This window comes from Pempheris klunzingeri, chromosome 20 (genome assembly GCF_042242105.1).
Source record: "Pempheris klunzingeri isolate RE-2024b chromosome 20, fPemKlu1.hap1, whole genome shotgun sequence".
Taxonomy (NCBI): domain Eukaryota; kingdom Metazoa; phylum Chordata; class Actinopteri; order Acropomatiformes; family Pempheridae; genus Pempheris; species Pempheris klunzingeri.
In genome coordinates, this window is record NC_092031.1 from 20,044,107 (window position 1) to 20,068,661 (window position 24,555).

The following is a 24,555-nucleotide window of genomic DNA, read 5'->3' on the forward strand; positions in this document are numbered from 1 at the left end:
GAAAAAGACATGAACAGATTCAATCACAAACCAAAGACATTTGGCGTGAACCAGCTTTCAGTTGTTGCCCTGAGCTGTTGCCTGCTGAACTTAGACCTCTCACTAGAATGTTTTATGGCCATTATTCATTATGTACTCACCTATTTTTCGGTATTCCTCTAGTTCTTACCTATTTAATTTGTTAGTCATCTTTTTTATTGTTATGTAATCTAATTTTGTCTTCTTTACTTTTTGTTATCAACTGTTTTACTGTTTCACAGTTAACAAATAAGAGACACAAATAAAGGTACACCAATTAACCCCCACTGGCAGCAACCTACTTCACATTACCATGTAGTTAGTAGGTCGACATGCAAAAGAGAATAAAGAGATATGAGGGGAAAAGACTTTTAAGCTGAAATATGAAAATAGCTGTTTGGTATTATTTGTTTAACAAGAGATCCAAAGATCCATTTTATTGGTTTTATTATTATATTTTCATAATAAGGCATTAGCCTCCATTTGAAGGAAGGAAGGAAATCCAAATTTTCCCCTCAGCACAACACAATTTGAACATATAGTCACAACAGTAAGTGGATACCTGTTTGAGATGAATGGTGACTTTTTTGGGAGCGCCTGGATTGCCATAATGGATGTCCAAAGCCGGCACTTTACCGCTTTTCTTGGGGCGGATGGTGCGCATGGATTGCACATCTACCAGAGCAATCAGAAACACTTGCTCCTGCAGGAGACACAGAAGCTGACAGCTGATACCTGATGATCCATGGCACACACTTCTACTGGAATTTCTTTAGTATTAGAGACATTTGGCTCAATGCTGCTTCAGGCTGAGGCTTTGCCAGCCTAACCTGAGTTTCTGCAGGAAGAGTGAAATCACTGCAAATCTTAAATTGACTGTTGTTAAGTGGAATGAATTGGAGGAAAATTGTACCCCATAATGTGTTCTTTATTAAATAGGGAAAAAGTGCAAAGAAATATGGCAGTACATGGTGGAAAAATAGTTTGATTCTATTTGGGGCCTTAAGTTTATGAACTATAAGAATATTTTGGCCTCCTTATGGCAACATGAAATAATGAAGCACATTTCTGTGAATGAGGTTCTATTTGAGCTTTATGAACAAAAATAGTCAAAAATGAAAGTGGGACAAACCAGAGTGTACTCAGTCAAATAAAAAGGGCGGGAATCCTTATTGTAATGGAACGTGGTGGCATTTCTAAACACAGTTTTCTTTAATAGTGTTGCAGTCATAGGACTGACTGTGTACCTTCGTTTTGGGATGAATAAACAGCACCCCCTCCGGGCTGATGCTGATCATGCATGGGGAGGGACAGCCACGCTCGCTGACCTTCTGAGCCAAGAAAATGTTGGAGCCAAACAGCGGAAGGGTGCTTAGAAACTCTGGAAAACACAGGAGTGGGAGAAATACATCATCACAGAGAAGAGAAGAGAAGTGAAGAGAAGAGAAGAGAAGAGAAGAGAAGAGAAGAGAAGAGAAGAGAAGAGAAGAGAAGAGAAGAGAAGAGAAGAGAAGAGAAGAGAAGCTACCCACCAATGAACTGTATTTTGGCATCTTCAGGGCTGAAGGAGTGCATGGCAGCTATCTGACCCTGACAGAAGGAGTGGATCTCCTCAGCTTTGCTGCTGAGTCCATTCTGTGAGGGCAGGTACTCCTTTATCTCCAGCCTTACAGAGAAATACAGTCAATACGTCAATGAATTCATATTAACATTTAAAGGATAGTGGTCGACTTCGGGGTTCAGTGATGACAACACGTGGTTAGGCCAGTTAAGTTAAGGACTGGAAGCATAGCCTGAAACAGCCAGCCTGGCTCCGTTCAAAGTGACAGAGTACAGAATACACCATATTAGTCAAAAATAGACTTACAACGCAAGGAGTGTTTCTTTTGTGTACACAACTTTCTGTAATAAGCTGTAGTCAACATTGTTGGTTGAAAAACATGCAAAACCATGAAAAAACGACACAAAATAACCAAAAGAGTTACAAGGACGGGCTGAAACACGGTGCATAACAGAAAATCAAACATTATTATGTAATGGTCCGATAAAATAGAGTTTTGTGGAAAGACTTTTACTGGACTGACAGAAATGTCCTCACTAGATGCCTATCTGATGCTGTTAACAAATTTAAGGAAGTGATTCCATCAGCCTTTAAGCCAATGCCATGCCTCCATACAATAGAAGACCCATATGCGAATCATAGCCCCTCCCAAATTGATTATCTGGTCGATAGTGCTGCAGGCTCCCTGCGAATGACACTCGAGAAGATAATTAAAGAAAAGAGACAAGCTCCTTGGTATAATTCCCAGACCCGCAAACTTAAGCAAAATTTGCTGATTCAACCTCAAACTTAGGAATCATGGAATCAGCTGTTGGGTTTAATGTGCATTTGGACTGTTTTTCTCCATTTGATCTTCCCGAATTGGCTTCAATAGTCTCCTCATCCAAACCGTCAGCTTGTCTCCTAGACCCCGTTCCTAAGTCCTGCCCTTAATTAACATGTCCTTACTGGATATGATCAATCAGTTTTTACTAGCAGGCTACGTACCACAGTCCTGCTCTTTAAGGAAAGCGTAGTCAGATAACATTTGTTAAGAACTGGTGCTGTAGCGCTGTAGCGCAGTTGTATGTTGGTCAATGGAGAAATAGGGAGCATAGTCAACAGGCAAGATATGCTCACTAACTAGTAGGTTAACTACAAGGTTCCCACGTTTGTGATGCTCTGCAGGGCCCTCTTTGGGTCATTGGAACCACCTGTCTTTCTCACAGGCTGGTGCCAGAGGGCAGGCACCGAAGTGTTTCTCTGTTTCTTCAGCATGTCCAGCCGAGTCTGTGGACATCTGAGTAAGAACATCGACTAACTTCTCCTGAACAGCAGAATGCTCTTTGTGTTCCTTTCAGAATGTGTGTGAAGTGTCCTGTCTGCTCGTCAGATAACCTTTGGAGATGCTCAGTGTTAGACGTTTGGTCAGACGGTTGGTTGAGGTCTGGTAACTTGTGATTCAAGTGAAAACATCATGGATGTCAACAGATAAAGGGAAAATAAATAATCAGCCATTTTCTTACACGGCTTCATGTGACACCCATCAATATATTTTCTCAAGTGAGGACAAGTGTTTGAGTGTTCTAGGTAGCCACTAAAGCACAGTATGTAATCTCAGTATATCTCAGTAAAATGTTTCCCACTGAGCTGTCCACTGTCCCAAAATGTTTTGTTCCAAAACTTGCTGCACTGTTGTTACTTCCAGAGTCAGAGAGTGTGACTCACACTGAGGGCTGGTATGTCAGTCCCTTAGCCAGATGCTGCAGGGCTGCTAGCTCTGCTAACTGCTGGACTGATGAGGATCCACCTGCAGCAGGAGCAAGCATCAGCTGCCCACTCAGGTAGTCACCTAGGAGCTACACACACACACACACACACACACACACACACACACACACACACACACACATAACAATGAGATGGAAACTGGACCAGGGGCTACAAATGTACAACTGCCCCTGACGGTTGAAGTGGTGCTGTCACCTGCTGGTAGTGGAACTCCACATATAAGTCACTGTTGAAGGACAGAGGATTCCTCCACAGCAGTCTTTTCACGGACAGAAAGATGGAATTGGTGTCCACCAGGAAGTCGAACAGATAATCCTCAGCATGGAGGGGACGCACCATGCCATCTGACACAGGAGGAGCAGTGGGTTGAGGAGGAGGTGAAGGACACTGATCTGATCATCAATCACTTCACATATCTGCTTAACTTGGGCCTAATGTATGTAAGGGGCCTCCTGAATCACAACTCAAAGCTGACTTGATTCCAGCTTGAATCAACACTTAGACATCAGATGATACTGCGAGAACTGAAAGAACAGAAAGGCACTGAATCTGGCTTTAAAGCCAAATATGCAAAGCCAAATCAGTTAAATATGTCATAAGTCATATTCAACTCAGGGTACAAGTAGCTGAAGAAAGCTGTTCATTAAAATCCTGTCTCACATCTGCAATTGAATGTATGAGTCTAACTGTGCATCCCATATCATTTACAAACAGTGTAAGTGTGATTTACCTTGTTGGCGGTTGACGAGGATGGCGAACTCTTTGATATCTGGTAGATCTGTGATGCCGATTTCTTTACAGAACTCTGTTAACACATCTGCTGCCATCTAGAGGAAGATAAATAATATAACTGCAGAGGAACTGATGATACACAAAATGCTTAAAGATAAGATAAACCTTACACTGAAGCTGCAAATCTTGACTGAGTAGTCTGTTCCTCCCGGCAGCCGGATGGGAATACGCTGAGACGTTTTGCCAGCCTGCAGAGAGCCAAAAAACACTCACATTCATATCAGCTGTAACAGCAGATAATGACGGAGCGTAGCAGTTACAATACACCACCAAAGACATGCTTTGATTTGTTTTAGTGTGTAGGTGAACTTGCCATAATGCCCTCCGTCTCTGCATGTGAGGGGATGTTACGGCGACCCCCAAATCTGAGAGATCTCTCAAGGTTATCCTGACACATACATGCCAGCTCTGAGGACAAATGTGACATAAAGAGTGTTTGCATTCAGTAGGCCATCATGTACATCTGCATAAAAAGGTGGCTTGTTGTCAATTTGCACCTGAAATCAGTCTGTAAGGATTATCTTGCATTTCTCCTACCTTGGTACGGGTGTTCGTCGTCCTGAGAGATGAGGTGGAGGTGATGGGTAATGTAGGGCTGCAGGGTACCAGAGCTGGGGAAGAGCCCGGTGACAACGCTGAGCAGCCGCCAGCCGAGGGTACAGGTGGATCTGTGGAGACAACACGCAACAATCAGATTGTTCGTGAGCCATGTGTGCTGCTGCTCTTACCTGTATTTTACTGCATATTCATGAAAGCATCCAATATGCGTTGCCTTAAATATGGCTAATGGTGGGATAAAGTTAGACATTGAGCTTTGGAGAATGTAAGTCTCTCCGTTTTTCATTTTTGGTCAAATTTCTTGATCTACTTGGAGTGACAAAGAATTCTGGACCTAATATTCTGATTTTACAGCTCTTCATAGCAATGTGTTCTGAGCGAGTGAGCCTTTGTTTGTGGCCACTTCTTCATCACCCACAGCCATTTGATCGATTGCTGATGAAAAACACTGATCAGCAGCTTGAAAGCATGGTCTACTTTTGTATTCTATTATCACAGAGGACAATCCAAGAGGATGAATGGAGTGACTTATTTCAAACCTATTGAATTTGTTTTGCCATGAAATGTAAATCATCCAACACATCAGTATATTGGTCTTAACAAGTGTGACATTTGGCTGATTTACTTTAATTCTACTTTATTCTATTGATTTCCTTTTATTAGAGAGTAATAACAAACTGTCATCAGAAACTTGAAAAATACTCACTTGACAGGGTTGTTGGTGGTTTGCTTGATGACCTGGCAGTAGATCTCATCCCTCAGCAGCTCCTTTTCCTTCCCCAACTGAACAATACAGAGAAACTCTTCTTTAACTTCCATCAAAGTCAAAGCAAATCTTCCATCAAAGTAAATCAGACTCATAAAAGTCATATACACGCAGTCCATTAGATGCAAGGCTTGAAGAGGACTGACCAGTAAGATGTGGCTCAGGCAGTCTGACTGGGTGCTGTTCTTTTTCAATGGCATCTCACCCATGAACTGCATCAGGTCTGGAGGGACAGATGGATGTTTGTGATAGAGGAACAGAGTAGCAGTGGTCTCAGTGTGTATTAGTGTGTTTAGTGTGGATAAACTCACTCATGAAGCACTGGACAGATAAATCATTGATTTCAGAATCATTGTAGAGAATGAGGGACTCCTGTATGGGGACCTGGATGCAAAACACGATGTTAAGTTTCTCTACATATATATTATACACTACTCACAAAAAGTTAGGGATATTCGGCTTTCAGGTGAAATTTCAGGATGAACCACCACCAATACATTTCCTGCTTCAGTTAGAATTGGTATTTAAACAGTCCTCCTCATCCTGCTGTTCACATTCTGACATCATGAGACCAAGACGACACCTAACAGTTGATCAGCAGCACCTCAACACTGGAGGCTTCAAACAGGAAGTCCTCAGACGGAGGTGTCCACTGAGCTTAGAGGGTCTCAGAGTGTCATCAGGAGGTTGGAACAGTGATACAGAGACTGGAAGAGTCACAGAAAGGAGAGGAGTGGACGTCCTTTGGCCACATCCCAATTTTACGTTTACCCTCGTTTACCCTCCACTGTTGTTAGATTTTCTTTCAATAAATTGTTTAAGATGAAGAAACTACCATTGCATGCTGATACTTAAATGCCCTACTTTCATGATATAATATCACTGTAGCATTAACTTTTTACATTTTCCATAAATTTCACCTGAAAGTCGAATATCCCTAACTTTTTGTGAACCCTGTATATTGACGTGTCCAGGTATGATTACAGTAGCACGAGCAATCACAAACCATGGGATGTGGTTTCTTACCTCTGTGTGCTGAACTGCCTCTAAAAAATTCCTTCCACTGACAGGCAGACCTGTAGTCCCCACTCTTCAATAAACAAATAATGGTAGCACAAATTAGCCAAACCATCGAAGAATGATCAAGTTGATGTAGCTATCATTGTTCCATCATACCTGAAGTACTTCATGGCAAACTCAGCCATGCCTGAGAGGATCTCCAAATCACGGACTGAGCCTTGGCTTGAGCTCTGGGCTGATCTCTGGGCCGATCCTAGTTTAGAGCCCTGGAGCAAGAGCTCTCTGCTGAGTCGCCCTGAATCAGAACTGCCCATGCCTCTACCGGTGGAACCTGGAGATGGGCCCTGGGCTGCACTGATGGATTTAGCAGCCCTCATGCTTTTCCTCCTTTCATCTCTTCGGTCAAGGTGGAGGCAGTGGTAGTCTGGAGCCGCAGACGGCTGTGTGAGGTCGTCTGGGAAAAGGCCAGAGCGCTCCCCCATGGTGCCAAAACGCCAGCCTGGTGGGAACACACAAAAATTGTATTTGATGGGAAGGCGAGTTTGTTGTGCATTAAACAATGGCGTAGGGCATATCTCAGCCTAAAAACCATCATATATCTGGCATCTGAAAAATGACGTCACCTGTCTGAAGTCCGTCCATGGGCAGAAGTTTAATGATGTCACCCTTGCTGAAGCTCAGCAGACTTTTGTCATCTGTCACGAAACTCTTCAGGGCAACAACATGGCCTGAGTCCTGGAGAGCAGGGAGACACATGTCCAGGAGGGTGACACATAGACTAAAAGTAATGGGGCTCCAAAACCAGCATGGGCTCACATGGATCACAGATGGTGAAAAGAACGATGGTGAGTACAGAAAAAAGAGGTACCCTGATGAGCTCCTGCAGGAAGAAGCGGATCATGGCAGTGATCTGAGGAGCTCTGGACGACTGCAGCACCAAGTCTTCACTCTTCAGCTCCAGTTCCACTCTGTCTGCACCCTGGAGGTCAACTGACAGCAAGTCTGCAAAACTACATTCATGTAGACCTGCGTTAACATTCTATGTGAGAAACATTAGCTAAAAGTGACGACGTTAGATCGGTTTCACAAAGAAGATCCAAGACACAGTCCCAGTGTGTCTGTGTGAAAGAAGAAAGCTGGATTTGTTCAATGTGCCATCACAAAAATGAAGTAGTTTTATTTTATGTTCTGTTGTCCTTTAATAATCCTGGTCATATTTTGTTTCATAAGATAAAAAAATGTGATTCTTTTAAACATATTACACATATCACATATCAGACCCTCACTTAGAGAAAACATGGAAGATGAGAAAAAAAAGTTTTAAAACACGTATAAAAACTAGGCTTACAGCCCCGTGTCTGCTCAGGTGTGCAGTGGGAACTGTTTCTATGCTTGAATCCTGTCTGCTGTTAATATTTACCTGTAGCTTCTGAGCAGATGAAGGTGTTTGGGGTTGATACCTGATGCTCTGACTACCTTCAGAAAACGAATGCCACGATGAGACACCCCCAAAACCTGAGCATCCCCACTGTCCGACTGCAACGAATACACACACAGAGGAGATGCCTGTTCATATTTGGATGTGTTTAGAGGTCTGGCAACAAGTAATGGTGTCATTGTGTGAATCCGACGGCTTGAAGCAGCTGCTTTTATTTAACCTGTGCATGCTCGCTCTAGGTCATATCATACATGACAATAATATTCTAGCTACCCAGATGACACTTAATGGTTTACAGCAGTCCCACAGACTCCCACTATAGAGCAGATGCAATCGCATTCCTACAATGAGCTATAAAGACGAAAGCTCAAGTCAGGTCTCATCTTAAGCAGACACAGCGAGGCACTGACTAAATCATCATTTTATCATCTCAAAAAAATAGCAAGAATTTATGGTCTCACGTCCAGACAAGCTCTGGAGAGACTCGTGCATTCTGTCATTTCCGGCAGGATGGACTGCTGAAACTCTCTCTTATCTGGTCCTCACAGAAAAGACAGCTAGACAACTTCAGCTGATGATGATGCTGCTGAGTTGGAGCCAAACATGGTGAGGCTGCTTTTAGCTACCATGCTGCATACATATGATCTAAAATGTGCCCAGACCTGAGCCACTTTCAAATCTAAATGAAAAACTCTGCTGCTCCTCTGTGCCTTTGATTAATTGGTTCCTCTTCTGCACTATTATTTCCTTTGTTGTATCGTATTTCTAGGACATCTGCGTTGCCGGGCAATGGTGCTTTACACTTACATTAAAACCCCACATTGCCCTCAGCTTTGCCATAACTCAATGTGTCTCACTCACCTTCACAGGGAACAGGCGGGCAAAGTAGTTTTCCCAGTTGTCCCGAGCAGCCATTACAATCCTCTTCTTCATGTTGTCATTTTGGATTGTGCATATAGTCGTACCCACATTGAAATTTGCTATGGAGGACAAATGGTAAACATGGCATAATGGAGAGAAACAAATGAGAATTGATACAGTATAAGTTCAGTGAGTATTTAGCCCAACCACTTGTGAATGACTTAAGCTTGTATGTATCTATGAAACCCCTCACCCAGCAGGTCCTTCATCTTCCTCCTCTCCTCTCTGCTGATCCTCACACAGCTGTCAGAGTAGGTGTCCCTCATAATCTAAAAAACATGACGCAACGATGATGCAAAGAGTTCGTCTGCTGCTCCTGAAGTACAGCGGTGATGTAAACATGCTCACCTGTTCACACAACAGATTGAGGGTGTAGGGCCTGTTGAACAGCTCTCTGGGGTAAAACACCTGCACACAGATAAATGACACCAACAAGATTTTAGGTTCAAATCCCCTGTGTGGTAAAAGGCATTATTGGTAACGGCTGTACTTCCTTGTTCCATGATTGGAGCAGGGAGGATAGAAAAATCTAAATATATATTCCACAAAAACATAATAAACATTTACATTTAATAATTTTAACTGATATGCAACATGCACTTGTTTCTGCTGCAGCTGTTTCACCACCTGCAACTCGTCCACTATGAAGTTATATCTGCCATCCATGAATAAGTTCTGTCTTCACATCATTTCTATGTCAATGCACTGTCATCTCTCTGTGCTCTCTCAGGGGCTCAGTTGATGTTTCTTCCTCTGCGTAAAGGATTGTGGGTCAGAACAGCCAAAAAAGGATCCCATTCTGCTAAAGGCAGTTAGATGTAATAGGACATGCTGGTACTTTTGGCTGTAATATACATGTACTGGCACAAACTAAATCTTATCCTTGCATACTAATTACTTTGGAGGAGTGGGTATCAGTGTCCAATGTTCTACACACAAAACGAATGTGCATCTGTGAGTGTGTGCATTACTTCTTTTCGCAGGAACAGTTTTCCCGGCATGTTGGAGTAAGAGAAGTTAACACCAGCAGAGAAGCGGTGAAGCTGGGAGCTAACGCTGTCTTCATCTGGCATCACATCTACAGTTCAGAAACAGCACAAGGTGTCAGCTACAGGACATCACAGAAGAGGCCACATAAAAACATGATATGAGGGACACCCACCAAGAGATGGAGCAGCCATCGGCGGTGGGTCGGGGATGTGCTGAGGTATGGGAGCTGAGTGTGGGGGAGGCAGCAGGGAGGCAGGGGGAGCAGGGGGAGGATCGTGGCTGCGCTGCGAGCTGAACAAGTCCTGCAGGGAGCGCTGCCTTTGCCTCATGCTGTTGGAGATGACACGCTGACCTCTTGCGAAGGGAGGAGTGGACTGTGGGGAGGGCATCTTAGGAGGAGGCTGCTCCGTTTTAGGTTTGACTGGCGGTGGGGGAGGCGCCCACTGTTTCTGCAAGTGGAAAATATGAGGATTCCCAACAGAGAGACTCAACACAAGACAGAATAATAACAAAATCCTGTTTCAAGAGAAACGTAGATAGATGTTCTTTGTATTTGTAGTTGTGGTTAGACTTTCCACACATCCTGACCTTTTGCTGTGGCACTGGAGCTTTGTTTCTGAGTTTGGCCAGAGCTTCCTCTTTGGGGTCATTCTTCTTTACAAAATGCCGTGCATAAGGTCTGTAAAGAGGATAAAACACATTACATTAAACAAGTTATTATCAATCTACTCTTCATTAAGCTGGAGACCTCTTGGACTCCTGGTAGTCTTTAAATCAACTCTTTCAGCTTTGCATGCTGCAAGCTATGACGCTGTTTTACTAGGGTAAACATTCCAAACCTTTCATTCAAACAACTGCAGACTTGCGAGTTAGAAAAGGGAGGAAAGTCCAGGCAGGATTGAGCAGTGTGTGACAGAGAGTGTGTGTCCAGACGTGTGTGTAGAACCTGATGGTGGCAGTGCTGAAACTCACCTGACAGGCTCAGGGAGTGGGGGCTCTGCCGCTTGTCGGGTGTTATACTGTTTGATGATTTCCCGGATGTTGGAGGTGGGTTCGGGCTGAGGCTTCGTGAGAGGAGCTGGGGCAGGCGCTGCTTTTGGTGGGTTCCCTTCTCTGACAGGAGGGGTGTGGAGACGCTTCACTGCGGCAGATGAGAAACAGAAACTATATCCAAACTGCCTCTTTCAGTTCAGTTTCTACATAATAAGTCTGCTTCTTCTCTCAGAGAAATCTTTCGGACAACAGGGAGGCTAAAGAAAAATCTCTGAGCTCCTTTTCCTCTTGGGCCCTTGAATTATGATTTACATACCACATATCAGCTGTCTGAGGGGAAAGGGGGACAGGTGTCCTTCATAGTTTGTTTTCTAGTCTTACCCTGAGGCTTAGGTGCTGTAGGTGGAGGGGGTGGTTGTCTGGGTGGGCTGGAGGGGGCTGGCTGACTTTTGGATCCAACTTGGGGCTGAATGCCTGGGAGACAGTAGGGGGAAAGAGATGGAGAGGAATGACGTCATCCACAACTAAAAGTGCTACCCTAACCACTTTAAGCACAGTGGGGTTGACAGAAAGATATTCAACAGAGAAAACATGCAGCTGCTGTGTTATAGTCCCCTGGATTATTATATAACACAAGATGCATTCAATGCTGTGAGCGATGGAAGGATGTTTACAGGTCAGGTGGGAGTGATTTGTGAGTGGGATGAATCAGTGCGGCTTGTGTGGATGTGAGAAGCAGAAAAACGTTCTGAGTTTGAGTTTGAAAGGTAGCTTGTTTAAAGGAAGAGGCTGTATGTGTTACTAGTGGTTAGCTCTGCTCACCAATCTTCTGGAAGTATTCCCTCTTGTCTTTGAAAGACGGCAGGTCATTTGGATCTGCTAGGTTCACCTCTCTCTGTGGCTGTGGACACAATGGATATGAGCGCACAACATGTCAGCACACGTGAGGAGGAAACAGGCCCAGTGATGTTAGAAACACATCAGCTAGACCTTCATCAGCATGAACACACACCGTAGTTTATTGTTACTCAGTCCCACTCACTAGAGCACCAAACTACAGCGAGCAGCTGCTTCAGGAAAATACTGAGTCTGTACATTTTCAGTAGGAACCAATGGGCCTGAGCCTTAGAGGCAATATACAGGGTAGGATAGTATTGAGAAGCAGGCAACACTCTGTTTGTTTTGTTTTATGGGATGATGAGGAGGACAGTGGCATGTGAGAAAAAGCTCTGGAAAAACCTTGGAAGTAAGTTTTGAATGAGGACAATATTATTTTGTCAAGTAAATATAGGACACCATCAGTGTTCAACTTAAGTACATAGACTGAGCAGCATATAGACAGTCCCCGTGGGGACATTGGGCCACTGCTGGTAAAACAGTAGAGATGTTAGAGGTTAGCACAACTGAGCTCAACATAAACAGGGACAGAAAGGAAGCAGTGAAAATTAGACACGGTGAGATAAGGATGTGGGAAAAAGTACACTACGAAGATATACACTGTATATGGAAATACCTCTGGCTCAGGCTGCCTGCGTCCGAAAACATGTTTAGGTGCAGGTGCAGGTGCAGGTGCAGGTGCAGGTGCAGGTGCAGGTGCAGGTGCAGGTGCACGTGCAGGTGCAGGTGCTTTGGGTCGGGCAGGTGGGGGTGAGGAAGATTGAGGGGAGGGTGAGCGAGATCGTTCCCTGGACCGACGCTGGGACTGGCGTCTCCACTGCCTCTCCTTCTCCTGCTTTTTCTCCTGCACCTTCTGCCACTGCTCCTCCTTTTTTTGCTGGTGCTCCTGCGTCTGCTGCTGGGACAGACTCATCGCCTGCATGGTCATCTGCTGGGCCTGGAGAGAAGAGCGAGAGGGACAGGAATGCACCGAGTAGGAGGGGAGGATGCAACATACGGTGTTGAGGAAGGTAGTTGTGAGGTGAAGGGGGGAATATGAGATGAAAAAAATGACCCATCATACTATAACAGAGTATATTCAGTGTGCTTGTCCTCACCATGAGAACGGCCTGCTGGGTGATGAAAGCCTGCTGCGTTGCTGCCATCTGTATGGGGTCAGGGACAGGCGGGGCAGGCATGGGAGTCTGAGGCATCATCATGGCTGTGGAGGGAGCAAATGACAGTTTTTCAGGTAGAACTCCATGACATGACACAATACATACACCATGACACACATTTTGGATGACAGGGGATGTAATGACTATATGCTTCTTCCGATATCAAACCAGATTTGTCCTTACCAGTTATTTATGTTTACATTTGTGTCCACAAATAATTTTGTGGGAGGGTGCAAAGAGCTGCACGCTTCATCACAGAAAGTCTTTATAATCCATGAGGCAGTTATCCAATCTATAACAGCACCTTCACTGCCAGGAATGCACATGTGTTTGCAACTTCCAGGTTTTGACTTGAACTGGCTAGACAATAAGAAGTCCACACGCGCTACAGTGATAGCAGGTAATCAGTCCTATCGATCCAGACCCTCCTCACAAAGAAGTGTTAAATAAGCTCTAGGTAAAATGTTCAATTGTCTTTGCAATCACTGAATGATGGGTTCATGGGGGGTAGAGGGGGTCACCTGACATGGCTGGCATCATGGGAGTTCCAACGTAGCTGGGCATTCCTGAGCAGAGTGTGACACAGACACCAGAAGGATTAAAGGCTTGAGAAAAGTGGTTCTTGGTGACACAGATGAACCATGTCACTTACCAACTTGTCCTTGTGTACTTGTGCAATAACCCATAATCCACATAATGTTTCCATCCCATCCCACCCTGCTGTTGTTTCTTTATAATTATTGTATTACTTAATGTTTCTTTTTGTGTATATAAGGTCTTTCTGTATATATTATTTTTAACTGTGTGCTCTATGTCTGTTCTTTGAGCTGCAATAACAGCGAACTTTCCCCACTGTGGGATCAATAAAAAATGTTTTTAAAAAGTTTTGTCTTACCAACAGGATAGCTTGGCATTGTCACAGGCACCCCTGAAAAACAGAACCATCCCAAGTTAACACACTGAAACATGGGAGCCACAATGATGTGCTGTCCAAATTGTACCTTTTCAAGGTTTCTATTGGGCTCAACTAATGAATCTATCTATTTTGTGTTTATGACACCTTGCGTTTGCGTTCAGAGGGTCATGATGCTGTACAGGTTGTAAAACAATTTGTGGCTGTAGCATTAGAAATGCTCTTAGCACTCCTCTATGTTGAGTCGTGCACTTGGGTTGATGCCTCAGAGTCCGGTGTTGAGAACAACAACACACATGCAAATAAAAGATTTAAGCACATAGTTTTGTTTTCTCTAATTATTCTGTGTTTGATAGTAATTCCAATACAAATACAATTACTGTGCTAGAAAAGAAACATTTTTCCCTGCTCAAAATTTCACATTGCGTGCTCCCAACTGAGACACAGATGTATTTCCAGAGCCTTGACCTACTCTCTGAGCCCTTACTACCAAAATAACACAAAGATAATTCAAATGATGAATATTGAATTTTTCAGTTTGAAGAGTGGTCATTTGACAACTTTACAGTTCATGAAGTGATTATCAGCATGGTGCTGATTCTGTCATGGAGACGGAGCAGCAGGTAAAGTTTTCCTACCAGTTCCATACATGCCAGGCTGCATGGGTCCAATCCCTCCTCCTCCTCTCATCCTGCGGTTTAACATGGCTACTCTTTCCATGTCCTACACACACACACACACACACACACACACACATGAGTAATGCATTACATTGTGAGTGACAGAGTAGCCACAAACAGGAGGAGTGCAGTTACTGAAAAGACAGCAGGAAACACAACCCGGTGATTTAACACACTCAGTAATAAGATACAACCACAGATACACAATCCACCAGTGACCTATGAGCACACTCAACACACCCTACAGTGTAAAACCTGAACCCTTTTTAGGAACAGGCAAGCCTAGCCTATACATTAAGGACAGTTACAGCTGAAATAATGAAATAAACCTGATGACATCACTGACCGGAGGTCCTTGGTCCAGTACAGGATCGAACAAGTCATCGACGTAGGCGTCTATCTGTCGACCACGGCCTGCAATCAGGTGAAGAAGAGAGACCAGACACTGAGAATGTATCCTGTCAAACTCAATTAAACAAACTGTGTGAACACGCTGTTAACCTACACACTGAAGGGTATTAAAACTAGATACTATAGCACAGTAATAATCAATCTAAACTGGGATTTTGAATGCAGTCTGACATCACCAGCTGTAGTCCACAGTACACAACTATACCTGCTCAGAACCCCATGGCACACAGACACAGGTAAGGCCTGTGAACACAGGGCAACGTTTAGCAGCTTTTGAGACAGATCTTTTTCTCTGGAGCTGCTGGGGACTGACTGCAACCGGAAAGAGACCAATAATGGATTTGCAGTCATCAGGTGACCAGATACATGACATTAGCTGAATGCTTATGTTCCTCTGTATCTGCTGAATGTGTAACTATCCAGCTCTGATAAATTGTTTGCAATGTCAATTTTATATGGTGACAATTGAAGAATTATCATTCAATGTCTTTAATATCTTATTCAATCTCTCATTTAATGCCTGCTGTTTCTGCAAGGTGCTTTACAACAACCCTTATAGCTGCATCAACCTCATTTATGCTTGTACCCATTTCTCTGATGCCTTAGCCATTTGTAATGAAGTTCTGACTGGTGTTATTCTGGCCAGCTGAAAGAGCCAACTATGGGCACAGTACCAGACCTGTCTGAATTGTTGAACAAGAGCTCTGGAGCCAGGCCCCTTCTACAAGTTTGGGCTTCAGATCAGATAAAAATGCGAGACCCTTGTCATCTGAGATGCTGAATGAAGTGGTGTATACTGTAAAACATCTCTGCAATGAATCAAATGACCACAAACCAAACCCACAGTGAGACTGAGGCCTGGGGCCCACAGGAGCACAGTCTGCTTTGCTCAATAGGTACGTCACTTGATTACATTTGTGCCTGAGTTCAAAGCAGTCTCAGTAACATGAGCTTGAAGGTCAGCCAGTGTGAGCACAGCTACTTGGAGCACAACTGAGTGAAAGTACATTCAGAGTAACTGATATTCCAACTGTTGAGGTGAAGTGTCTGATTTGTGATTTTGGACTGCATAATGATTTAGGAACTTTGCCATCCAGCCTCTGACTCATAACTTATGTTTCCTTGCCTTTTCTTCCCTCCCATGACCTGGAAATCATTTCCCCTGCACCATGATGGAGGATCTCCTAGTTCCTTAAATGCACCTCAAGGAGACGAGGAAAGAGGAGGCTTCTGGAGGAGATTAGAGCAAGGAAACACAGGTGTATCCTTCAGCTCCTCCCTCCTCGCATATCTCTCTCTCACTTCCTCACTGTGAGGAGTTTGCACATGAAGAAAGGATACGAGTGAGGGAACTCCTCTGTTTACCTGGCCAACTGCTGTATAAAGTGGGCCTGACTGTTGTTCTGTTGTGTCGGATGCAGCACCCTCAGTTCCAAAGTCAGAAAAGTGTTGTAGAGGAGAGTTTCAGATGCTGTCTGATGATCCAATAAGCATTTTATCTAAAACACACTAATGTCTTAACATTTCAGTGTACAGTAGCAGCTACCTTCCTGTGGATATTCTCTTCCCCAGGAGCTTCCCTCAAATGGAGGCAGCCCAGGAGCTTGCATGGGAGGTGCTGGTGGGATGAAGTCATCCAGATCTGATGATGGCATCCTGGAAGGAAAGAGAGAGACACGGAAATGCTCAGTGTGTTTGCAAATTCGTTAGAACAATCCTGGATTGGACCCGAACGCAAGTCACTTGTTCACTGCTTTACCTGTCTGCCTCGTTGCTAAACAGGTAGTCAGAGTTTGAGGGGGAGGGAGTCCCTGGTGGTGGCAGCACTTCAGCTTCAGCCCCGGCCAGAAGATCCATGACAAAGTCAGAGCCGGCCAGATCTGACCAGCCTTCATCGGTCAGGAGGGACACTGACCAGCCCTGCACTGCCTCCGACACACCTCTATGACACACCAGTGCATGGAAAGGAATGAAATGTACGGTATGTAGCGGGGTAAAGCAGGGAACACAGATATGTAGAAACATGCTCACAAGTAGAACAGTACCTAAAATGTAGAAGCCATGAGGCCAGCTGCTCTCCTGTGGTCCATGACTCCACCTCAGTTGTCAGTTTCTCATCTGAGACACGATATCAGGCTCATTATGGGTTAATAAGAACAGTATAGTCTCAAATAACAATGTTGGTCCACTTTCATGGTGTCACTGCTTTTGATAGAAATTCTCTTCAGCCAGTCTCACCATTGAAGGTGTGCACATCCAGCACCATTGTGCCCTTCCTCTGGTTGGTGGTCCACTCCAGCTGCGTGGGGGGGTAGATACGAGCAGTGGGAGCTGGGAGCTGCAGTGATGTCAGCAGTTTGTGTTGGCACAGTGAGCGGTACTCCCCTGGACCATGGTCAGACACATACCTGCACAGAAATCACTGGAGACTGAGTCATGTACAGACAGAGGATTGTTAAAAATCTCTAAGTCTTTCCCCTCACGTCCACACCTTCCCTACTTAACGTTTTTCTCAAAAGGTCAGCGTAGGAGTAAAAGTAAGCGGCTCTAATGAGCTTCATATGCACTTAAAGCCCACAAAAACCTATAGAAGTGCAAGGTTGACAAAGTTTACAAGTCAGATATGAAGCAACATTAGTTGGCGTCATATTTCTGGCAACCTAAAAAAGTCAAATATTCACTCTCCTTCAAAATCCATTTTGGTCTCCGCCAATTCTTGAGAAAAATAGCCATCTCCTCAGCTGCTAAATGCTCCACTATGCTCATGAGCTTGGCACTAACTCTGCTGTTTGGTGGTCGGTTGTTGTTGTTGCAGATTAAATCATTATTATCATTATTAGTATTTGTAGGAGCAGGATTTTATTATACATTATATGGAACTGTCATTTCGCTTTTTTAAATAGCTTCATGACAGCCATCACAACAAAATATTTCACTACAAAACAAGCACAGTCCATTTTATTGGTGATAATAGTGGTCAAAAATGAGTTAATGCAGGTTTTACATTTTGTTATGAGAACTGAAGAATTATTCTCATTTTCTAACTAATATTTTATAGCTAATATTTCTGTTAGTCGGTTTATAGAAACAACTTCAACACTGTGGCACTTAACTAAATAAAATAAAATCAATATTTGGTGTGACAACCCTTTGCCTTCAAAACAACAAAATCTATATTCATAAATGTATATTTTTTATTTTATATTCACATTTTTGAAAGCATTCTTACTTTACAGCATTTCTTCACACCTGTCTAAGACTATTGCACAGTTAGTTTAGCCTACACACCAGTGTACTTTCTAATACAAGGCCGACAAGAGCAGAACACCTACTTCAGCAGGGGCTTGTCCAGTGTTGGTGAGGGGGTGAAGGCACTGAGACAGCAGGCCAGCAGCAGCCAGCCCCTCAGACTGTTGTGCTCCCCCTGCCGGCCCCACACGTGGTAAACCAACTGGACGAGGATCTCGTCCCTCAAGGCCGGCCGGCTCTGACCCCTCTCCACTATGTAGTTACCCAAAATCTGCTCCTGCAAGCCGCTGAGCTCTGACTCACCTGTAAACCGTAGTATCTAAGGAGAAAAGGATTGAAACTCAAATATGAATTAAATGAGAAGAAAAGTAATCCAATGTCATCTAATCTAATGTAAACATTTACCAGTTTGTAAATCTCTAGGGCAACTCTGGCATCCTCAGGCTCTAGAAGGGTGAGGGGTTTCTGCAGGGGGTATCCCTGAGGCTGGCACCATGTATCCTGAAGACGACACAACATGAAAGTCAAAAATACAGGAAATCCAATCCATCCTTTCATCCATTCAGGGGTGAATCTGTTGGATGTCTTTGCATGAGTACTGTAAAGAATAGTACACCTTTTCAAGTCATTTAACGAAGGACTGAGTGTGATATTCAAGAATAGATCAAGCAGAATTACAGCTGCACTCATAATAATAGACTTGTCTTGTGCTTTTGGGTCAGTAGAGGTGTACGTCCAGGAGTTTGGTCATGGAGGCCTTCAGTGTTTAGTCTGCTCCTTACTGTAGGAGCTGAAACCTCAGTGCCTGCTGCCACCAAGTCTTACTGCAGGTCTTTTAGTCACTCCAGGGTTTTTGTCCTCCTGCCTCCTCAGAAATCTGGTGGCAGCTGTTGATATCTTCCTCTTTCTGTCACGTCCAGGTAGTGCAGCCAGAGTTCCTTTGGCTCTGAACTTGTGAACTATGTTTCCAACAGTATCTCTGGGAACATTCAGTGTCTTTGCTGTCTTTTTGTATAATTTTCCTTGTTTGTGCAGGGCAGTGATCTCCTCTCTTAACTTTTTGGATAATTCTCTTGACTTACCCATGTTTCTAACATGTAACTAACATCACTGTGAACAAACCCCCAGCCAGTCCAGGTATTTGATGTGTTCTAGCTCAAGCACATCTGAAACAACCAATGAGGCCCTTGATTGGTTGCATCAGATGTGCTTGAGACAACACCTGCTTTGTAAATGAGTGCTCTTATGAGGGGTTCTATTCAGGGGGATGGATCATTTTCAGACTGCGGTGGTCATTAAAAGTGTGTTGAATGTGGAGAAACCATCTGTGACATTAGTTGTGCTGAGCTATTTAAATTGTTCTCGTTTGAGTTGTTCATTGAGCACAGCTGAAACTTTCTACATTTTGACAATACACCTAATTTGCAGAGGTGGTAGAATCATTCTGAGTGCAGCTGTATGTTGATACAAGATGATTCTCCATGTTTTCAATCCAAAAGGCACTATTTTCCTAACCTGTAATCAGGCCTGGATTATGAACATGTACATGTGTGTGCTCCAGCCTGCTCACCTTTAATATGGACTTGGCATAGCGAGAGAATGGGTATCTGTCTACGTCCAGAGGCAGGGTGAGCTTGTGTTCTGCTTTCTTCTGTGGAGGGGTCACTTCTGTAATCCCTGACACATGCTGATGCCCTAGCAGAGAGAGACAGAACAACAATCACAAACTGAATATCACCATGTGCGGATTGTACTTTTATCACATCAGTCCTCTGATTGAGCTTTTCATGAAGCGGACCTGTTGAGCTTTGGAGTCTGGCTGACAGCTCAGCAGGGATCTCCAACATCCCCACATCCTGGCAGGGAAAAAACATGAAGCAAACGTTACAGTACCGTTACCACAGGAGAAACTAGAAGGTTCCTGGTGATACAGGATTAGACCATTTCATTCCCTTACCATTTGTAGAGAGACAGACTTGGTCTTTGTCACTGACTTTCCTTTGTTTTTCTCGTGAAATTCCTGAAATTGACACACAGACACACACAACCAGTTCATCAGTCGCAGTGCCTGTCATACCAACATGATTTCATCTCCTACTGATTTAACAACTTCAGAAGTTTTGCTTTCTTCTTATCTTCAGTCTTAAGACAAAAGATAATAAGATTTGACACTCATGATAATAATGGATGAGATTTTTTTAAATCTCTTCTTGAATTTCTTTAGGATGGTCTTAAATATCTTGTGATCTGATGTGCAAACAACAACCTCTCCCTCTCTGTCCAACCCCCACCCAACATGGACGCCGACAGAAAGAGCCTGATTCTGTTCGAGGTTTCTTCCCATTAAAGGGGAGTTTTTCCTCTCCACTGTTGTCTAATGCTTGATGCTTGCTCATGTGGGGATTGTTGAATCCTTAATGTTGAATTCCTGAATCGTTGGGTCTCTCTCTAATTAAAGAGTTTGGTCTAGACCTGCTCTTTATGGAAAGAGTCTTGAGATAACGCTTTTATGAATTGGCACTATATAAATAAAGATTGATTGATTGAAAACAAGGAGGTCAGTTTGACAGTTAACATTTAAAAGGCCTTCACCCAAAGGCAGAAACCAAATCTTTTCCTTGACTTGAAGCTACTTATTCGAGTAAATCATAAGTATAGCCGTCCTTAAAAAATTGGATTTCAACTTTCAAATCAGCCAACATTTTTTTGATATTGCTAACTGACAGACAGCAATAATGTTGACAGACATCTGTATTTTAATAAACTAAAATTACACATAGTTATATGTTATTACATGTTACAGTCTTATAGTAAATGATGGCACACCTGCCATAGGTCCAAAGTCATCTGAGATGTCCTCAGGAAAATATATATAGAAAATATATACTGTACTTAACAAATATTAGGGAATTGCAGGTAAGAACATTGTGGCTCCACCAGAAAAGTCTTGTCTTTTGAACAAAGGGCTCCCTCGCTGAACTCAGTTTCCCAGAGTCCTTTAGTTTCACACATCTGTGCAGAGTTCCCCCACCCCTCTTCCTCCCTCTCACTTCTCTCCTCTCTCCTTGTCTGGACTGTGCAGGGTCCAGTCCCGCCTCAGCTCTTGTCCCCCTGGGCTCTGCTTGAGCCCACTTCCAACCTTGCACCTTATTTCGCCAGGACCCCTGAGGGTCCAGTTCCAGGCCTGCAGCTCTCTCCTCCAGCTCCAGCCTCACTGTGGCCTGTACCAGAGCAGACCACCTTTTTCATGGCAGCGACACGAAATCCTGCCTAAACCAAGTTTCTCAGCACCAGCAGGAATGACTTCTTAGCCCTTCTTCCAGCCTGGCTCATCAACAGGCTAAGAAAGCAGCACATTGAAGGATTGTTTGAGTTTGATTATTGTGATGTGTTGTAGTTTACTGTGCAGCCATAAAGTTTAGTTGATGTTAGTTTGCTCACACACACACAGAGTTCTGCATGGAACTAACCATCCTCTCCTAACCTGGTACCTTTATCCTACACACTCACACACACAGTGTTACAATAGACCTCGACTGAGAGACAAAGCTAAGCTAACAGCTCCAGCACTCCCACCTTTTGTAGTCCTCTGTTACATTCCATTGCATATTCACATGTACACATTTTCTCTCTCTCCCTCTCTCTCTCACACACACACACACACACACACACACATACCTAGCTTGTTTGTTAGCTAGTCACAGTCACACTCAGTTAGACTGTTTGTATGTTTGACTTTATTATGTTTTAATAAATGTTTTAATCCACATGCTGTCTTCTTTATTATTGTACAAGAGTGAATCCTGCCAACCTCTACTCTGTCAAGAGCTCTGAAGTCCTTCAACTAGCTGTCAATGTGGTAATTCTGGTTTTAGTTATTAAGTTAATTATTAATCATAATACCAAAGTAATAGTTAGTATTTTAGAGACTGAATCAGTTAAATCTTTTCCTCGTTTATCGACGTGCTGCCCCAATCCAGGTGGACTTAAGTCTTTGATAATTATTAATTATTTCCAATGGCCAAATTGCCCCAGAAATTGTGCAAACCCCAACATCTTTTGGTGCCACGGTGTAACACAGAGTACTGAGCACAACACAGGCCTATTCTTAGATCCACGTCCTCTTATATACTCCTGTAACACCCACAGCCCTGGTGCCCCGCCTCATGCAGCTCCAAGAGTCCAGAAAGTTTGTGTTTTATCAGGAGATTTATGACAAGGCAACGTCACTCAGGTATGATTATGGGGAGAGGTCAAAGCCATTTATCTCTGTCCTTCCCAATATTTACAGGCTTTATATATCGTGGTCACAGGGTTATTCTGCTGTTACTGGATATAAGTATCAGATAAATGCTTAAAGTGCTAACAAAAGTGAGGTTTGCAGTTCAGATGTAACATGGGTGTACATGCAGCAAATGTGGCCTCACTTCAACAATCACAGCTATCAAATAAGTCAGGAGAACGGGTCTGTAGAGACACTTGGACAGCCCAGCCTTGCTCTGGCTCCACAGGAGAGGATTAACCCACCATCCCAAGACAATCAGGCGTGTCACGAATCATAACAGGTCAAAACCCTCCCTTTGGATCACTGCCACCTGACTCAGGGACTCTTTTCTGTCTTCTGACAACATTAAATCACTTGTCAGAGATTCCATTATGGTTCACAACATTTTAGTTTGTTTTACTCTCTCTGGTTTTATAATGTATTTAGTTTAATGGCTTTTTCCCTCTCCTTGTGCTTTGAATGTGTTCTGTTGTCACTGTGCTGTGTACATAAAGTTTATTATTATTCACGGAGGCCTTGTGGCTCTATGGCAGTGAGGTAAAACTGCGAGGCAGTTTTCTCAGCATTGCTCACTGGAGGGATGCAATGGAAGAAGAACAGGTCATCTTTTGTTTCTTTATTTCTATGTTTGTTCTATTCGTGTAAGAATTTGTTGGAGGTATAAAATTGTGTGAAGATTGTTTTTCTTTAGTAGGTTTTTGCTAACAGAGTTAAGGCGGATTATGTTCATACATATTTGGCAAAAAATAAAAAATATTTTGGCAAAAATCAAGTATGGAAAAATATTATGGTCTGTGCTGCGCTACGTCACCAGAGATGTAACCGATTAGTCAGACATGAAAAACACTGGCCCACTTCATTTATGGCTGAATCAAAGTACGACTGTCAACACAAAGTTGTTTTTGTTCTTGGATATTCATGGTCCCCAGAGGATGAATGCTAGGAAGATTAATGACCCCCTGACTCGAGATAGCACCACAGATGTCACATCTCAGGTGGAATATCTTGACATCTAAATAGAATAACATCAAATTTGGTATTGTATCCTGTAGATGTCACTTTTGACCACAAATCTATCTGTCCAACTCCAAATGTTGTTTTGTCAGTTACTTACACTACTCTGATTCACATCTCATGATGAGTCCAACTAGGCTTGCACAGCTGACATAGGCAGCCTGACAGCTCCACTGCTCATAGTCCAAGCCTCATAAAAAAAATAACAACAAGCAGAGTGGCAGGAGCACAACACCTGAAGCCAAAAGACTGCCAAAAAGAACGAAACTGCCAGTTTACTTTAGGCGAGAAAAGAAAAAGAAGAGTAACACAGGAAGCTTCTGCTGACATAAGTTGTGAAACATGATACAGACTATTACAGTCGCTATTCTTCACCATACACATGCTGCTAACAAGTCCTCAGGTAAAATAAACTGAAAGGCTGAAGACATTTCTGGATCTTATTTGATGCCTGCGGTAAAAAGGAAGACAGGCAGCCTACCTGTTAGAGCTGTGGAGCTGGAAGTCAGATTGACAGGTTTCAGAAGGCGGAAGGAGAGAAGCACTGCTGCTTCAAATTTCACTCAGAGGGGTTGAAGTCCAAGACCGGAGTGTGCTAGGGTGTGCGTGCCCAAGTGACATGATTAATGCAAGATAAAAAGCTAGTAAAGGAAAGGAATGATATTTTATAATGGCTATAATATTGTCATGGGGGATGATTCATTTATCTCTGTATTTGCATAAAGAGTCCAGTACCTCCAGTAGATTATATTTTCCCTGAGACCTTTTGCTGGAAATCTGCCTTGAATCTGTCCTTAAATAAAAGACACTCCACATTAACAGTGATTAACAGTGGCGGCCTGCTGCTGGACAAAGGCTGGTCAGTGTCCTTAAAACCAAAACAAGTTTTAAGCACAATTTAAAATGTTTTTTTTAATAATAATTTGGGTGAAGAAACAAATGCCATTCTATATAAGTTAAAACACAACTATAAGATACGCTGAAACTTGAACTGAGCCCCTTCTTCCAATAGCAAGTTAACCTGGTGTTCTATTATCTATATCTATATCTATATCTATATCTATATCTATATCTATATCTATATCTATCTGGTTTATTGTCTGCTTAACTTCTGTATATATA

The 24,555-nt window shown here is 43.3% G+C and overlaps 1 protein-coding gene across 1 annotated transcript in view; it reads right to left on the reverse strand.

Annotated features, from left to right (window-relative positions):
- Positions 1-24,555, reverse strand: part of myo15b (myosin XVB) — a 45,309-nt gene that overhangs the window by 444 nt on the left and 20,310 nt on the right. Inside the window, exons 26-67 of the mRNA XM_070851944.1 lie at positions 20,092-20,154; positions 19,933-19,990; positions 19,705-19,829; positions 18,540-18,635; positions 18,218-18,453; positions 17,124-17,293; positions 16,931-17,003; positions 16,645-16,827; positions 16,432-16,541; positions 14,821-14,888; positions 14,433-14,517; positions 13,777-13,809; positions 13,403-13,447; positions 12,822-12,925; positions 12,439-12,661; positions 11,641-11,745; positions 11,209-11,286; positions 10,807-10,975; positions 10,438-10,513; positions 10,007-10,235; positions 9,816-9,922; positions 9,193-9,252; positions 9,038-9,113; positions 8,785-8,903; positions 7,906-8,021; positions 7,354-7,495; positions 7,109-7,220; positions 6,817-6,984; positions 6,642-6,765; positions 6,492-6,555; positions 5,777-5,849; positions 5,612-5,688; positions 5,406-5,482; positions 4,679-4,809; positions 4,455-4,549; positions 4,252-4,329; positions 4,080-4,176; positions 3,545-3,693; positions 3,287-3,417; positions 1,551-1,684; positions 1,266-1,399; positions 581-721 (exon numbers count right to left, since the gene is read on the reverse strand). Coding sequence (XP_070708045.1) covers positions 581-721; positions 1,266-1,399; positions 1,551-1,684; positions 3,287-3,417; positions 3,545-3,693; positions 4,080-4,176; positions 4,252-4,329; positions 4,455-4,549; positions 4,679-4,809; positions 5,406-5,482; positions 5,612-5,688; positions 5,777-5,849; positions 6,492-6,555; positions 6,642-6,765; positions 6,817-6,984; positions 7,109-7,220; positions 7,354-7,495; positions 7,906-8,021; positions 8,785-8,903; positions 9,038-9,113; positions 9,193-9,252; positions 9,816-9,922; positions 10,007-10,235; positions 10,438-10,513; positions 10,807-10,975; positions 11,209-11,286; positions 11,641-11,745; positions 12,439-12,661; positions 12,822-12,925; positions 13,403-13,447; positions 13,777-13,809; positions 14,433-14,517; positions 14,821-14,888; positions 16,432-16,541; positions 16,645-16,827; positions 16,931-17,003; positions 17,124-17,293; positions 18,218-18,453; positions 18,540-18,635; positions 19,705-19,829; positions 19,933-19,990; positions 20,092-20,154 — 4,734 coding nt within the window. The remainder of the gene's footprint in view (positions 1-580; positions 722-1,265; positions 1,400-1,550; positions 1,685-3,286; positions 3,418-3,544; positions 3,694-4,079; positions 4,177-4,251; positions 4,330-4,454; positions 4,550-4,678; positions 4,810-5,405; positions 5,483-5,611; positions 5,689-5,776; positions 5,850-6,491; positions 6,556-6,641; positions 6,766-6,816; positions 6,985-7,108; positions 7,221-7,353; positions 7,496-7,905; positions 8,022-8,784; positions 8,904-9,037; positions 9,114-9,192; positions 9,253-9,815; positions 9,923-10,006; positions 10,236-10,437; positions 10,514-10,806; positions 10,976-11,208; positions 11,287-11,640; positions 11,746-12,438; positions 12,662-12,821; positions 12,926-13,402; positions 13,448-13,776; positions 13,810-14,432; positions 14,518-14,820; positions 14,889-16,431; positions 16,542-16,644; positions 16,828-16,930; positions 17,004-17,123; positions 17,294-18,217; positions 18,454-18,539; positions 18,636-19,704; positions 19,830-19,932; positions 19,991-20,091; positions 20,155-24,555) is intronic.